Source organism: Delphinapterus leucas, chromosome 10 (assembly GCF_059928025.1).
Source record: "Delphinapterus leucas isolate spDelLeu-1000000601 "Yukka" chromosome 10, BTC_Dleu_Yukka2, whole genome shotgun sequence".
Taxonomy (NCBI): Eukaryota; Metazoa; Chordata; class Mammalia; order Artiodactyla; family Monodontidae; genus Delphinapterus; species Delphinapterus leucas.
Genome location: NC_143138.1, coordinates 31,569,405 through 31,585,643, shown reverse-complemented (window position 1 = coordinate 31,585,643; position 16,239 = coordinate 31,569,405). Strand labels below are relative to the sequence as shown.

At 37.2% G+C, this 16,239-nt stretch overlaps 1 protein-coding gene across 2 annotated transcripts in view; it reads left to right on the top strand.

Moving 5' to 3' along the window:
- The window catches only part of CDC5L (cell division cycle 5 like), a 46,476-nt gene extending 31,722 nt beyond the window's left edge, over nucleotides 1-14,754 (top strand). For both annotated transcript variants that reach the window (XM_089918659.1, XM_022582031.2), the window contains 2 exons: nucleotides 9,389-9,601; nucleotides 10,616-14,754. In XM_089918659.1, the coding sequence (XP_089774785.1) occupies nucleotides 9,389-9,601; nucleotides 10,616-10,720 (318 nt within the window). In that variant the 3' untranslated portion in view covers nucleotides 10,721-14,754. The remainder of the gene's footprint in view (nucleotides 1-9,388; nucleotides 9,602-10,615) is intronic.
- Nucleotides 14,755-16,239: the final 1,485 nt, after the last annotated feature.

The window sequence follows — 16,239 nt, the reverse complement described above, 5'->3', positions numbered from 1 at the left end:
GGGGATATAGCAGGGAACGAGGCAGATGAGCTCTGTGCTCTTGTGGACTTCACGTTAAGCGTTTTCCAGATAAATGGAGAAGAACCTCATTTTCCGATGCCAGATAAATGAGTCATTACTGTATTTGGGAAGTGCAAATAGAATTTGAAGTGTTCTAATTTGTTTCCACTTTAAGTGGAAATAGGAAATCGTCTGAAGACATAATTATTTTGAGTGAAATAATTTCCAGTAGGTGCAAAAGTGAAATGAGAAGTCTGAATTTAGGCCTGCCATTAAATTTAATAGTATTTGAAATAGTATCTAAACTGCTGTGTTGAGGAAGTTTGGCTGAAAAGTAGATTTTGTCATGTTAGCTGTAAAAATGGAAAGGCTTTCCTTAGAGGTGGAAACTAGGTCCAGAGGTAATACTTCTCCCTGTATTTTACTGGCACAGTCAATTTAGTCAAGAAATACTATGTAACATTGACTTCTTGGAAATAAAGTAACTTAAAGAACACAGATAACACATTTAAAATCCTTCTCAGTGTATTTGTAGAACTCTTTTGGGGACCCCTGACTTTACTGAATGGTTATATTTCAGCAAAATTGGCTGCACAATGGATCTCATTTTCTCAGTGATTTTCATTATAAAGTTAGATATTTTTACACAGGAAAAAAATTCCCTTAATACTTTAAAGAGTGAAAACTTAGGGTAAGGATTAAGTTGGTGGGCAGTTCGGGGTGGAGGGATTATATGTTGTATCTCAGCAGGTTTGCGCTTATGTTCTCTTGTGGGTGAGTGTATGTGTGTGGGGGGTGGATGCGGTGGCAGGAGACAAGTCCCCAGTACTCTGGAACGCTCTCATCCTTAAGTTCTGCCCTCTGCCATGACCCTTAAAGGCATTAACAGATTTCTTGGTTGTTTCTAGCAAGAACTCTGGGAGCTGGACCAGAGATCTCCTGTGATACAACCGTGTTGCTTTTGTTATGCCTCAACGTCGAGTTGAATTTGTTTCGTGCAGTTTTTGAGTTTCATTTCCTAACTTATGCAAATGTAAAATGCTCTCGGCATTGCTTTATTGGTACATTACTGTCCTTGGAGATGTGTTTAGTAAGGTTTTGCCTTATTGCTTAGCTTGCTTTGCAGGGATGCAGTCTGATGGTTGCTAACTGATAGATGCTGACAATAATCACTGAATTGGACCTGCATCTCATCAATACAGAGATGGTTCACTGCTAAAACTTAATGCTAGTGAACAGTATAGAGATTAAAGGAGAGTCGCTCATGGTCTCTTGTTTGCAAACATTTCAGTGGCTGAACCACATCTTTACTGCTATAGGATCATACTGTGGAATGATGGACTAGGAAGTGGAGCTGCCATTAACTATATTTATCTTAGGTATCCTGAAACCTGTTTTTCTAGTGTGGTATAAGGTTATATTCTGGGTCCCCAAGCAAGAATTTCAGTAAGGGATGCTCTTAATGTTTCTGAACCTCAGTGTAACAGACTTTAACTGAAGACAGTATTGGAGACCCAAGGATAATGTGTTTACTTTGGAATTACTTAAGCTTAGTAACCTTAACAAACTTAGTGAGTTTGAAAGTAACAATTAGACTTTTATAAGTCCCATACAGCCCCCTTTTGTAATGACCCGAGGAAACACTTATGGTTCCACTGATTCATCTCCTGGGGACCATCAGTTTTCCATTGGTCTCTGGCCAGTCTTTTTTAGACAGTTTCTCTTCTATGCATTTAAAAAATAACATTTGTAGGCTTTTTTTCTTTCTAAAAATAATAACTGTACTTTGTAGAGAATTTTAAATAAAAAAAAAATAAAGAGAAAAGCCTACCATTCAAATGTAATCACCTTAAACATCTTGCGGTGTGTGTATGTATAAGATTAAATATGATAGAAAAAGATGAACATATGAACATCTACACATATCTATGTGTGGGTGAAAGATGGAAGGCCTTTAAAACTAAATTGGGATCATTTAATAGTATAATATTGTAAGTATCATTCAAAAAAAAATCACTTGCTCTCTTTTAAAGTCTGTTGCAAAGGATTAGCTTTGGTGAAATCTGTAAATAATTATTCTAGTTATATTGTGCCCAACTTCTTAAAAAGTTGTTAAATAACCTTTTTTGCCCATAAAAATTTCTGAGATGTTTGTTTTCCTATAGTTTTATAGCTTGTTATGAATAAAAGCATTAGGAATTAAAAAATATAAGCGGGGGAAATGCTTTTCTCCAGTGTCAAACAAAATTCTTATAAGTGGCCTACGTACAGGTTAATGTCTAAATCAGGGAAGGAATGATGGGCAGATTCATTAATTGAGATCTTGTTTATGTGTGTCTAGAATAATTTGTTTTTCAGTGAACTGTCTGGTGACATTAAGCCATTTAGCCCCACAGCTTGACTTTCTTCAGGCATGTTTGCATTTCAGGGGCTGAGGCAGGGAGGACATCTGGTTTATTAGCTGTGGTGTAGCCTAATGTGTTGGACTTTCAAGTGGGACACAACTGCATAGCTTCATCTCTTAGTGACTCTGTGGCCTAGAGCAAGTTACTTAACCTCTCTGGGTCTCAAATTTTCTTACCTGTAAAATTTGGGTGTGTAATAGTTTTTTAGTCTCATGGAAATGAGAGTTTGAGACAGTGTAAGATTAAATGAGATACTGTGTGCCTCGCAGTTGGCAAGTTTTAGTGAATAGGAGTTCTCTCCCATTTTTCTTAGGTTCATATCATTCTTAGTGTTAGCTAAATTAGATTAAATTGATATTTATCAAGTTATTCACCTTGAATAACAGGCTGGGTAAGTTTTCTGTCCTCTGAATTTTGATGAATGTCTGAAATATGAAACATGGGTCAATTTTAGGAGAGAGGTTTGAGTAATACTTAAAGGCTCAGATTTTGTTTAATATAAATGAATTTTACACAATTGTGCATTTTAACATTTCATATGTACATTTTGGTATGTTGAAGTAGTTGACATACTTATAAATTTTAATGTCTCCATTATGTTTCATTGTACTGATGTTTCATGGTTTGTGGTGTATGGTCTTAACAAAATAGTTATCCTTTAGAGTAGATATTGAATTTGAATTTTAAAAAACCTTTTATTATGGGAATTGTCAAATACACGCCAAAGTCAACTAGTGTAATGAGTCCTCACGTATTATCACCCAGCTATGACAGCCACTCTTATTTCATGTTATTCTCCCTCTCCCACTATTTGAAACAAACTCCAGACATCATATTGTAAAACAGAATTATGATGCATGAAATTCGTCAACTTGGTCCCCCTACACATTTGTATTAGATATATTCTCATTCATCCCCTCTTGAACTTTATGCTTTCATTTTGGATGTAGTCAGCTTTAATTATACCAAGTGTTGTCCTGCTTTAAAATCCTAATAGTTATAGTGAACTTCATTTAAGATTATTAGAAATTTTGTGCTGATACATATTTAAGCACAAACTTCCATTATAATCATATTTGGGAGGCTTGTCTGGTGACACGTGAACAGAGTATTTAATCCTAATTCCATTACTAACTTCGTTAGATGTTTTAAGAAGACTTTAAAGTATATCATCTCTAAGTGCAGTTAAGGATTTGAAAAAAATGATTTTGACAACTTTTGGTAAATCAGCTATAAATGCAGTGGTTTGAAAATCATTTTTTGGAAGAACTTTTGGTAAATCAGCTGTAAGAGGCAGTGCAAGCTCCTTAAGCCTGTTTTGTACAAAATAAGTTGTCCCGCAGGGCAGTTGCTAATGCTTAATTGTAGTTTTTAAAAGGGCTTAGAAATATTAATCTGGTTAAACCTGAGTCTGGTTCTCCTCAATTCTGCATATTTTAAACAATAAGTTTTTATACTCTGTTGGACTTTAATGTTGTTCCTGTGTATGAATGTGGGGCGGGGCAGTTGGGGCTGATTTAAGGTAGTTCTGTTCCATACATGCATGTGCGTTTCGTGCTTGAGATTTATTGGCTAGGAAAAGGCCAGACGTTATAGGTTAGTTTTTTTTCCTCCTAAAATGTATCGAGCAGTCATAGGTTGAGCATTTTACAAAGTACTGTGTGCAGATATCTTCCTTTACGTTTTAACGATCAGATGGCAGATGTAAGATAAGTAAGCTAAAATTGAATATTAAAAGCTGTATTCCATTTCTTCTTTATATTTTTATACTAACTTATATAGCTATTTGATTTTTTTCTGTACTTTAATTTTTTGGTATAATCTATTTCCATATTTGCTTGGAATCTTAGCACAATATTTGAGCCAGAAGACGTTAATAAAGCTTGAGCTAAATGAAATAAAATTGTTGGCATTAATAAAATTGTTGACATTAGCAACTTTGCAATTTTAAAATCTTTGGTGTTTTGGGAATAATAAATGACTCAACTGTGTGAGGTGAGGTAACTCCCAGATAAATGTGCCTTGATGACTAATTAAACACTTTCTGAGCATATTATGCTGTTATACCAAATTGGAAATTGGATTTCCAATAGCTAACTGAATTATCTTAACCAATAAAAATGATAATTTGTATGACTAATTTAAAAAAGTATGTATTAATTTGAAATTCTGTGCTGTTAAGGTTTTTGGAATGTGTATTCGAATCCACATGTGATTAGAATATCTAATGTTGGTATTCTTGGAACATGTTGAATTATAGTGTAAGGAACTTGATGCAACTAACTTATGGATTTAGTTGTTCACTTTTTACTGGGAATGAGGACTTTTTGGTAGGTCTAGTTAAAACAGCTGACACCTAGCTTCTGTAATGACAGTGGCTGAAACAGGATTCTCCATCCTTATTGCCTATTAGAATCATCTGGGGGCTTTAAAAATACAGTAGTCTGAGACCATTGAAATAAGGGTCTCTGGGTTTATAGCAGCGGTAGACTTTAAAAGCTGTATGGTTAATTCTAAAGTTTAGCTGGGGTTGAATAGCATTAGCTTAAAAAGATGTGCTCCAGTACCGGTTACTTGGTGTGGTGGTCCTCAAGAGGCAAACGGCTCACTTACAAGAAGAAACAGCTGTTTTTCCTTGCTTTTAGTCCCAGGAAGGGGATCTCCATCATTTTTAACATTAAAGTCGGAATTTAAAGGAGGGTTTTAAAGTGTCATCCATAGTCCCTTGGTCCGTTAGAGAGGAGAGCAAAATGGTTAAACTCGTAGTACCTATAATAATTGTAATCAGAGCTAACATTTGTTGACTGCTTACTTTATGTCACTTACTGGGCGGCTAAGGGCTTTTCTGTACATTATCTTAGGGTTCATAGTAACTTTTAGCAATGACTGCCATTTTACTGATGGGGAAAAGGAAATGCAGAGGTTAAATAACCTACGTCAACTCAAAACAGCTGGGTGGCCGTGCTGGGTAGAAAGAGTGACTCACTTCTCCACTCCACTGTGCTGCTGACTTGGCCCAGTATTTCCTGACTCTTAGAAGACAGATCATTGCTGTGGAACTCACTTTGATTTGTTATCTGTGAGAGGAAAATGGCTCTTTTATAAAGGACATTATTTATTCATGGATTTAGTCTTCAAGTGCTTTGCAGAGGAATAAAAGCTTATTAACTTTTATAAAATGCTGAAGATAGGAATTGTTTTAAAAGAGCTTTATGTAAATTAATTTTAGATCCATCTCATGTTCTTAAGGCGCACATGCAACGTGTCCCTTCCCTGCCATCGCCTCTGCCCTAGACTTATTTGACTTTGACTTCAATAAAGTAAGCTGGAGATGGATAGGTATGAAGTACTACTTTTCTAGTAGAAGTGTACTTTATATTTTGGGGAACACTGTGTTTCTTGGTGTTCTTACATATTCTTAAAAAAAAAAGGCATTGAGATTGACATGTTTGTTTTTAAATCAGACGTAATGCATTGAAGTGCATGTTTCAAAGTTGTTATCTTGGAAAGCTATATATTTCTTTTGGTGATTATGTTATTCCTAAATATTTAGAAAAACATCCTATGAAGAGCTTTCTTATCAATATTTTGTATTTGACAGTATTTTCCCATGGGACCATTTCTGCTTATCTCCGCCCCCACCGCCACATTTAGTATTTCAGAAAAAATATTGTCACACTGTCTCCCTTGTTACAGGGTGCTCTCAGTTACATTATTATGAATTACAGAGTATCATTTGGGTATATATTATCCTGAAACTACTTAGTTTTGATTGCTTATAGAAGTCACTTGATGGAATCAGTTTGGAGGGGGGTGGGGGAGGAACAGATAAATACAAAGAAATTAACACAGATTTAATAATTATCCTTAAGGCTTTGACCTCACAATTTTAAGTGTTGTATGTTGGAAACAAGCATTTGCAGCTCATGATGAAGTGATAACATTGTGGGACGTAGAATGTACACCTAGAGAAGGCGTTAGGCTAATGGGATTCTGCATCTCACATCTCCCTTCTCAAACGTCTCTCCTTGGACCCTCTAAGCTGGGGCTTTCTCTGCCCTTCTGCATCAGCTCTAGAGTTTTGTTGAAACCTTCTGCTAATTGTCCCTCTCCAGTTCTCTTTTGAGTTTATACGTTTTAAATTCTTTTCACCTAATTTTATTTTTTATTTTTTGTTTTTGTTTTTGCGGTACGCGGGCCTCTCACTGTTGTGGCCTCTCCCGTTGCGGAGCACAGGCTCCGGACGCACAGGCTCAGCGGCCATGGCTTACGGGCCCAGCTGCTCTGTGGCATGTGGGATCTTCCCGGACCGGGGCACGAACCCGTGTCCCCTGCATCGGCAGGTGGACTCTCAACCACTGCGCCACCAGGGAAGCCCCTGAAGGGGTTATGTTTTGATCACAGCTTTGGTACATTGATTGGATATTATTCAGTTATTAAAAATGTGGTCGATGTATAATATATAGAAGTGCATTTTTGAGATATAGATGGTGAAGATACATTGCTGTCAGTCCCAGAGTTGTTGCAGATTAATGATGGCAAACGTTATTTTTGGAGGTAAAGGTTAGTTTTCCCCATACTGTGAAATTCAAGCCTTCTCTGAGATTGAATCATGGGTGATGTTATTATGAATAATTTATTTGGGACTAACCTGTAAAAACTGTTCAAGTGCAGGAGAAGCCCTTCTTAAGCCTAATTTTGTTAAAATTTATTTATTTTTGGCTGTGTTGGGTCTTTGTTGCTGCACGTGGGCTTTCTGTAGTTGCGGTGAGCGGGGGTTACTCTTCCTTGCGGTGCGCGGGCTTCTCATTGTGGTGGCTTCTCGTTGAGGAACTCTAGGTGCGTGGGCTTCAGTAGTTGTGGCACACGGGCTCAGTTGCTCCGCGGCATGTGGGATCTTCCCTGACCAGCGCTCGAACCCGTGTCCCCTTCATTGGCAGGCAGACTCTTAACTACTGTACCACCAGGGAAGCCCTTAAGCCTAATTTTGCATTAAGGTAGTTGAAGTATAAGAAACTCTAATGTATTTTTTTTCTTTCCCATTATGATTTATCATAGGATACTGAATATAGTTCCTTGTGATATACAGTAGGACATTGTTGTTTATCTAACCCCAAACTTGCAGTCCATCCCTCCCTCCCCCGCCGCCCACCCTTGGCAACCACAAGTCTGTTATTTATGTCTGTGAGTCTGTTTCGTAGGTAAGTTCACTTGTGTCATATTTTACATTACATATATATGTACGTGATCTCATATGGTATCTGCCTTTCTCTTTCTGACTTACTTCACCTAACATGATAATCTCTAGGTCCATCCATGTTGCTGCAGATGGCATTATTTCACTCTTTTTATGGCTGAGTAGTATTCCATTGTATATATGTACCACAGCTTCTTTATGCAGTCATCTGTCCGTGGACATTGAGGTCGTTTGCATGTCTTAGCTATTGTGGATTGTGCGGCTGTGAACATAGGGGTGCATGCATATTTTTGAATTATAGTTTTGTCTGGATATATGCCCATGAGTGGGATTGCTGGATCATATGGAAACTATTTTTAGATTTTTGAAGGATCTCCATACTGTTTTCCATAGTGCCTGCACCAGTTTATATTCCCACCAACAGTAGGAGGGTTCTCTTTTCTCTACACCCTCTTCAGCATTTGTTATTTGTAGACTTTTTAATGATGGCCATTTTGACCGGTGTGAGGTGGAGTTTTGCTTTGCATTTCTCTGGTAATTAGTGATGATGAGCATCTTTTCATGTGCCTATTGGCCATCTCTATGTCTTCTTTGGAGAAATGTCTATTTAGGTCTTCTGCCCATTTTTTGATTGGGTTGTTTGTTTTTTTGTTATTGAGTTATATGAGCTGTTTGTATATTTTTGGAAATTAAGCCCTTGTCAGTAGCATCATTTGCAAGTAGGTTGTCTTTTCATTTTGTTTATGGTTTCCTTTGCTGAGCAAAAGCTTATAAGTTTGATTTGGTCCCATTTGTTTATTTTTGCTTTTGTTTCTATTGCCTTGGGAGACTGACCTAAGAAAACATTGGTATAATTTATGTCAGAGAATGTTTTGCCTATGTTCTCTTCCATGAGTTTTATGGTGTCATGTCTTATATTTAAGTCTTTAAACCATTTTGAATTTATTATGGTGTGAGGGTGTGTTCTAACTTCATTCATTTACATGCGGCTGTCCAACTTTCCCAACACCACTTGCTGAAGAGACTGTCTTTTCCCCGTTGTATGTTCTTGCCTCCTTTGTCAAAGATTAATTGACCGTGAGTGTGTGGGTTTATTTCTGGGCTCTTTTCTGTTCCACTGATCCATATGTGTGTTTTTGTGCCAGTACCATGCTGCTATTTATTTATTTATTTATTTATTTATTTATTTTTGGCTGCATTGGGTCTTCATTGCTGCACGCAGGCTTTTCTCTAGTTGCTACGAGTGGAGGCTACTCTTCGTTGTGGTGCACGGGCTTCTTGCGGTGGCTTCTCTTGTTGCAGAGCACGGGCTCTAGGCACGTGGGCTTCAGTAGCTGTGGCTTGTGGGCTCTAGAGTGCAGGCTCAGTAGCTGTGGTGCACAGGCTTAGTTGCTCTGCGGCATGTGGGAATCTTCCCAGATCAGGGCTTGAACCCATGTCCCCTTCATTGGCAGGTGGATTCTTAACCATGGTGCCACCAGGGAAGTCCCCATGCTGTTTTGATTACTGTAGCTTTGTAGTATTGTCCAAAGTCTGAGAGGGTTATGCCTCCTGCTTTGTTCTTTTTCCTCAGGGTTGCTTTGGCAATTTTGGGTCTTTTATGGTTCCATATAAATTTTAGGATTATTTGTTCTAGTTCTGTGAAAAATGTCATGTGTAATTTGATAGAGATTGCATCTAATGTACTTTTGCTTTGAGGTAGTAGATGACCAGTTGTGCCTTTTTAGTCCTGTTATTTAGCCTGCTTTTCTCATGTGTGCTGATGTGAATCTTCCCCGACCCCCAGATAAACAGGGGTCACATGACGACAGAAGCCAAGAGAGCTGCAAAGATGGAAAAGAAGATGAAAATTTTGCTTGGGGGTTACCAGTCTCGTGCAATGGGGCTCATGAAACAGTTGAATGACTTATGGGACCAAATTGAGCAGGCTTACTTGGAGTTACGCACTTTTGAAGAACTCAAGAAACATGAAGATTCTGCTATTCCCCGGAGGCTAGAGGTAACGTTATTGGCTTGCAGCATTGCTTAGAAAGAGAGCTCCAAAGAATAATCAGGGCTTTCCTCTTTTCCTTTCCTGTGCAGGCTGTCTTTTGCAGTTGACATTGACTGGCTTTTTTTCAATGAGAGCCTAAAGTTTTTGACTTTCTAGTCTAGAATTGCCTGTGTGTAGGTGGATAGACCAGGCCAGTTTTGGATACACAGGCTTTTCCTGTACCAATTTTTTGTTTTGTATATAGATGCACTGTGAAATGGAATAAGTAACCCTTGTGATTTTTTTCCCCTGAAATTTAATTGCATCCCATTCATATAGCTCTCTGAGGTACATTAAACCAGTGTTGTTTTGTTTTGTAATTTAGGATGCTGGGAATATATCAGTAGCTAGTCATCCCAGAGCATCAAGTTCCTTTGGCCAGATTTGGTTTAACTTTATTTGCCAAGTGTGCATGATAGCCCCTGCCCAGATAAAGGGCAGCCAGGGCTTATTTAAGTGCATTTGTGGGTATTGATAGGACAATAATAGCTTGTTTATTTGAGATAGCAGCAGAGGTTTTATAACAAGATGGTAGTTGTATGACCAAATCAAAGAATGGCCACGGGACTGGTTTTATTGGGGAGGAGTTTTTTTTTTTTTTTTTTTTTTTTGCGGTACGCAGGCCTCTCACTGCTGTGGCCTCTCCTGTTGCAGAGCACAGGCTCCGGACGCGCAGGCTCAGCGGCCATGGCTCACGGGCCCAGCCGCTCTGCGGCATGTGGGATCTTCCCGGACCGGGGCACGAACCTGTGTCCCCTGCATTGGCAGGCGGACTCTCAACCACTACACCACTGGGGAAGCCCCAGGACTGGTTTTATAGCAGAAGTAGTTACTATTTTTGTTTCTCTTTGGGGAATACTTACCTCTTGAAAGTGTTGACTTAACTCAGCTGTTTGTAAGATGATAAAGTACCATAAGATATTTTTAATTTTCAGTGTGCTTACATATGAAAAAATAATTTAATGGTTTTGTTTCTTCAAGTGTCTAAAAGAAGATGTTCAGCGACAACAGGAAAGAGAAAAGGAACTTCAGCACAGATATGCTGATTTGCTGCTGGAGAAAGAGACTTTAAAGGCCAAATTCTGAAGCATATTCTCTCACAAGATGAATTAATTGCTGGTGTTCATACCCTGGAAGGCTGATACTGATGTTTATCTTCATTGACAAATTTGCCCACCATCTGTGGTTTTTCAGTTGTTTATTTTAAATGATATCGATCTTACACATTTATGTATAAAGACTTTAACTCCACAGGACATTTTAGGGGTTAAATTATTAAGACGATCATTCTTTTAAAAGTGTCATATTTGCAGATTTTTTTTAGTTTTGGCCTTTAATTTTAAAAGCCTGATTTTAAACTGCTGCCTGTGAGTAAACTCTCGAATAAAACCAAAATATAAACAATTGAGAATGTAGCCTTTTGTTTGAAGTAATTAGATACTTAGAGTGCCCACAAACCAGGAAATATGTACTCTGTGTCATATTTAATGAGTAACTCTCGGGTGATCAAAATGGCGATCCAGTATCTTAATTTCCTTAAGAGGCAATCTTTTTGTGGCTTTGTTAGTTTTGACCGTTTTTGCATAGGATGGTCATTTCTCTATACCTTGACAAGATAGATTAACTTTTTAATACCTCAGTGTTTTTTTCAGTGTAACTTTAGGGAGGTCTCTTCTCTTCCCAGCTACTTACACAGTTCATGGATTAGGACTCAAAAGATTTAATTTTTCTTGACCTGTTATTTTCTTGTAAATACTTTTTTGACAAAGGCATTTTAAAGATTAATTTCAACAGTACTATCAAACTTTATTAAAGCTCCTTGTTTATCTAAACAAGTCAGTCACACAAGTGTAGAATTTGGGGAATGCATAGAGGTGGGAAGATCTAACTTTATAACAATTCATATGGAATCGTTAGTTGGCTACAGTTCAATATAAGCCAGTAATATGTTGGACTCACCAGAAAGTTTGCTTAATCTTAGACTGCTAGGGATTACGGGGAGGGGATGGAGGGACTCATTCATTTGTCAGATATTTATTGATTATATAGCCAGTGTCTGAGTCCTGGAGATAGAACAGTGACTAAAATAGGCAGAGTTCCTGTTTTGTGGAGTTTACAGTCTCTTGAGAATGATAGACAATGAAAATTCAGGGAAGAAGAGCGACTCTTCTTACGCACCAGGCGTTTATTTAAGTTTTGGAGATGAACAGTTATTAAGACAAAGTTCTTGCTCCCATGTAGGTGACATTAGTGGGAGGAATACCAGACATACAGGGAAAAGTATCAGATCGTGAACTTTAGATTTAGTGGAGGGAATTAAAATAGGGTGATGAGAGATAGTGCCTGGGTGGCTGCTGTAGGTTGGATGATCAAAGAGCTCTCTGAGGAGATGTAGTTGGCATCTTAGAAGGAGCCATCCTTGTGAGCTTCAGGGAAGAGCAGTGCCGACAGAGTGAAGAACTAGCACAAAGCCGCTTTGGTGTATTTGAGGAGCAGAAAGGAAGACAGTGTGATTAGAGTGTCAACAATGGCATTTGTATGAGTCCTGGTTGGATAGGGCCATATAGGAAGCTGTCGTAAGGAATTTGGGTCTTATTCTAACTATGATGGGAAGCTGTGAGAAGATTTTAGCAAAGGAATGACACTATCAGATTTATCCTGTGGCTTTACTGTTATGTCTCACCAGGCTGAAGGTAGGGAAGCCAGTTCATGTAGGAGCCTGATGCAGTAATCCAGGCAAACAACAAGAGCGACTCAAACTAGGATAGAGCCAGTCCTGACGGAGACAGGTTGGAAGAATTTGAGCAGTAATAATTCTGTGGTCTCGTCTGTAGTCTTTATAAATTTACGTTTTCCAGGTATCTAGTCACTTAATTCTAGTACTTTTTTCAATAATTTCACATGTATTTTTAGGAAATACTTTGATCTATGGTTAATGATAATGTTTCTTCTAATAGTTTTATTTAATTTTTATTGCATGTTTTGTTGGCTGAAATGTTAAATAATGACAATGGTGATAGTGGACATTTCTTGTTTTATTTCTCATTTTAATGGGTGTGTCAGTAGTGTTTTACCTATAGGTTGGCTGTTTTGAGTCAGGTATTCTTTTCTTTATCTAGAGAGGAAATACCCTCTATTTTTAGATTTTAAAGAATTTGAATTAGAAATGGCTCTGGAACTTTGTCAGATATACTTTTTGGGTATCCATTAAGATGATCTTATTTTTTGTGTGTGTTTTTTTCTTCATTTGATTTATTAATGATGCTTTAGTAGATTTTCCAACATCAAACCATCTTTGAACTCCTGGAATCAGGTCAGTTAGTTAAAAAAAATTTTTTTTAAAGATTTACACTTTACTTGCTTCGTATGTAGACTTGAGTTATAAGGTTTAAAAATAGCCAATCAAATAATATTAATAAAGAGTCACTTTGTTTTTGAAATTTGAAGTAGTGCACATACCCATATCCTAAAAAATGACCAAGAATTTCATCGTTTTGAACCTGGCAGTCTTTCTGCAATTGTAAACTGCTCATGATTTTGCCTTTTAGCAGTGCAGCTTTAACTGTTAAACAGATGTGCCATCCTTTGTCAGTGTCCTGTAATGCCTCGGGGTTCTTTACCAACACCCTCTGAGAGCAATTTGGGTGGCTGTTTTAACATTCACCTTTATTGTATTCTCTTACAGGCGTTCATCCAGTGGTGGTATACAAACTAGTGTTCAAAAGCACGTTCAAGTTTCAGTAAATTTGGGGCAGAAATTAAATGTGATAAAGAGCCAAAAGAAACCACCACTATGAGTGAGAGCTCTCTTTGAGATTATCAATATTAGAAATAACGGTGAGATAAGAAAAAATAGCCTCAAAGAAAAAAAATACACTACAGTGACTGTAGACTTACGCTCTCCAACCATGCATCCTCTATCTTTACATTTATTTTCCTGGGAAAATTAGTTTTGAAATATGGGATGTCCTTTGGAATCCATTTCTCCTAAAATGTGACTGCCCTATTGCTACTATAGAATTTGATTTGCTAATATTTTATTTAGGAAAATTGCTTTTTTACATGAGTGAGTTTGGTCTTCTGGGCTGTCATCCAAGTTTTGACATAGGGATTTTGCTAGCTCTATAAAGTGAATAGGATAACTGTATATATTTTTCTGTAGTTATATATAACAGTTAATATAGCAGTTATAGCATGGGAGTGATTTGTTCCATGAAGAATTGAAGGACCATGCTTATAAAACTTCTGAGTTCAGACTCCTTTTAGGAAATAACTTTTTGATAACTACCAGTTTCTTTTGTGGCTATTAGTATGTTATGTCTTTTTAAGTTTAAGTAACTTTAAAATTTTTTGTTTTAAAATGTATATCTCCTTTTGTGTTTATTTACTAAATTTATACTTTTCCAGAAAACTTCTCATTTTGTTGAAATTTAACATTGGATAATTTTAATAGAGAATAAAAAAGTCTCTTTTCTATTAAGCTTGCTACTTCTAAGTTGTAAGAAATTTATCTTAGTTCTACCATTTTTTCCCTTTGATTAGACTTGCTAAAGGTATCTTTTTTTCCCTTAAAAAAAAGAAAAGTGTGGATTTATCAATTGTGATTTTGTTTTAAAATGTATTACTTTCTCATTTTATGTTTATTATTTCCTTTGTTTGCTCTAGATTCTTTTCCCTGTACCTTTTTGAGCCTGATACTTTTTGTTTGTATACAGTTGAATACATTGAAGGTTTTTGGTTATTTCTAATTTCAAATATGTTCACATCCGAGCTATGTTAATATGTCTTGTTCTAGTAGTTTATTTTTGTGTCTTAAGTTTTTGGTTCAGTAACTAAGAGTATTTAAGAATTCTTGTGTGGTTGGCCTTTTTTTTTTTTTCATTTTTTGCTACTTGTAGGATTTTTACCTTGAAAGAAAATATGGCTTATGTGGTTTCTGTTTTTAAGAATTTATTGCGGTTTGGGGGCCTAGCATTTTTTAAGAGTGTTCTATGGGTGTTTTAAATGAAAGTTTACTCAGTTTGTGTGGGATAGAGGTGAATGTGTATCTATTCAACCACTTTAATTCAATTTTTGTTTTCTTTTTTTTTAATAAACTACCATAGAGTAATAGTATTGTCTTAGAGTCTCCTATTATAGTTATTTCTCTCAATTTCATCTTGTCCGTCTAGCTTTTGCTTTGTATATTTTGATGCTGTTACTTAGTGTATAAATACTTGTGTCTGTTAGGTACAATTCATAACGAAGACTTATTAGTCTAAAGTTATTCTTTATCTGCTATTTATGCTTTTTGCCTTGAATTTTACTGTTTTTGATATTAGAATATTTCTCCTCTTTTTTGTTTGTATTTGCTTGATAAATTATCTATCCTCTTATTTTTAACTTTCATATAATTTCTAGTTGTCTCTTAAACAGTGTGTCGTGTTGGATTTTATATTTCAACCCATTTGGAGGGTCTTTGCATTTTAATAGGGAGTCTAATCCATTTGCTTTTATGTTAATTACTGACTTTGGTCTTCTGTGATTATGTTTTATGCTTTCTCACTGATTTCTCTCATTTCCTAAATGGACTGTAATTTCCTGGTTTTAATTTTCTTAGTGATTTAGAAAATATACATCCTCAAAAAAAAAATACATCCTCTTGTAAATTTTACAAATGATTTGTGTTATCATTTAAGGTTCAGTATCCATTCAGGAGAAAGAAATACCAGTAATTTGAACAGGGAAGTTTCAATATGAAGAATTATTAACTAGGTAGCAGGGGATTAACCACTAAGGGGCAGACATCTCTAAAGAATACCTGAATAGCAGATGTAGGGAGCAGCCACTACTTGTAGACTGAGAGAGTCCCCAAGGAAGGAACAAACTTGAAACAGTCCTTTCTCCTCTCCCCCCAAAGCTGATATTCAGGTCTCATTGAAGACTGTGGTGTGGCCCACTGGATGGAGAAGTTTGCTGAGGTGCCACAGTTTAAGGTGGCAGGCAGCGTGTCAGGAAAACTCGCTAGGAAGTCACTTGCTGGGGTGCCTGTGACCCTTGGAGGAAAGGTGCTTCATGAGGTGCCAGCAAAATTCCGGAGAGTGTGTGCTGCTGGCGGAGAACCTCCCGCTGGCAAGAAAGCCACATGCTGACAAGGATGCATTAGGAGCAAGAAGGAAAAGCATCAGCACCGGGAGTGAAGCCCCTTCCACTTGTAGTGCCCCTCCAGTGCCCTTCTGCTGAGAGCGCCTAATAATGTGTCACTGGTAAAGGAGGAATGTTTATAGGTCACAACTCTAGTATCACACGGCAGTATCGTTCTTTGTGTCCCCTTTATTCCACATTCGGAGTCAGAAATAAAGCCAAGGAGGGGAGTGCAGACAATATTCTCTCTTTAAAATTTTTAGTTTTATCAGTCATACATGCATATGTTTAGAAAATCAAATTCTGGAATGATGGTGATGGCTGGAATATCTTTTAGATTTTTGAATTTTCTTACTCCCTACATAAAAATGTAACAACTAAAAACCCCTGGACAACACTTTTAAGAACTAGATGACAAGCTATCCGCATGGACTCCAAAATATGAGGGGGTGGGGATAAACCACCAACAGGCACAGGACCTG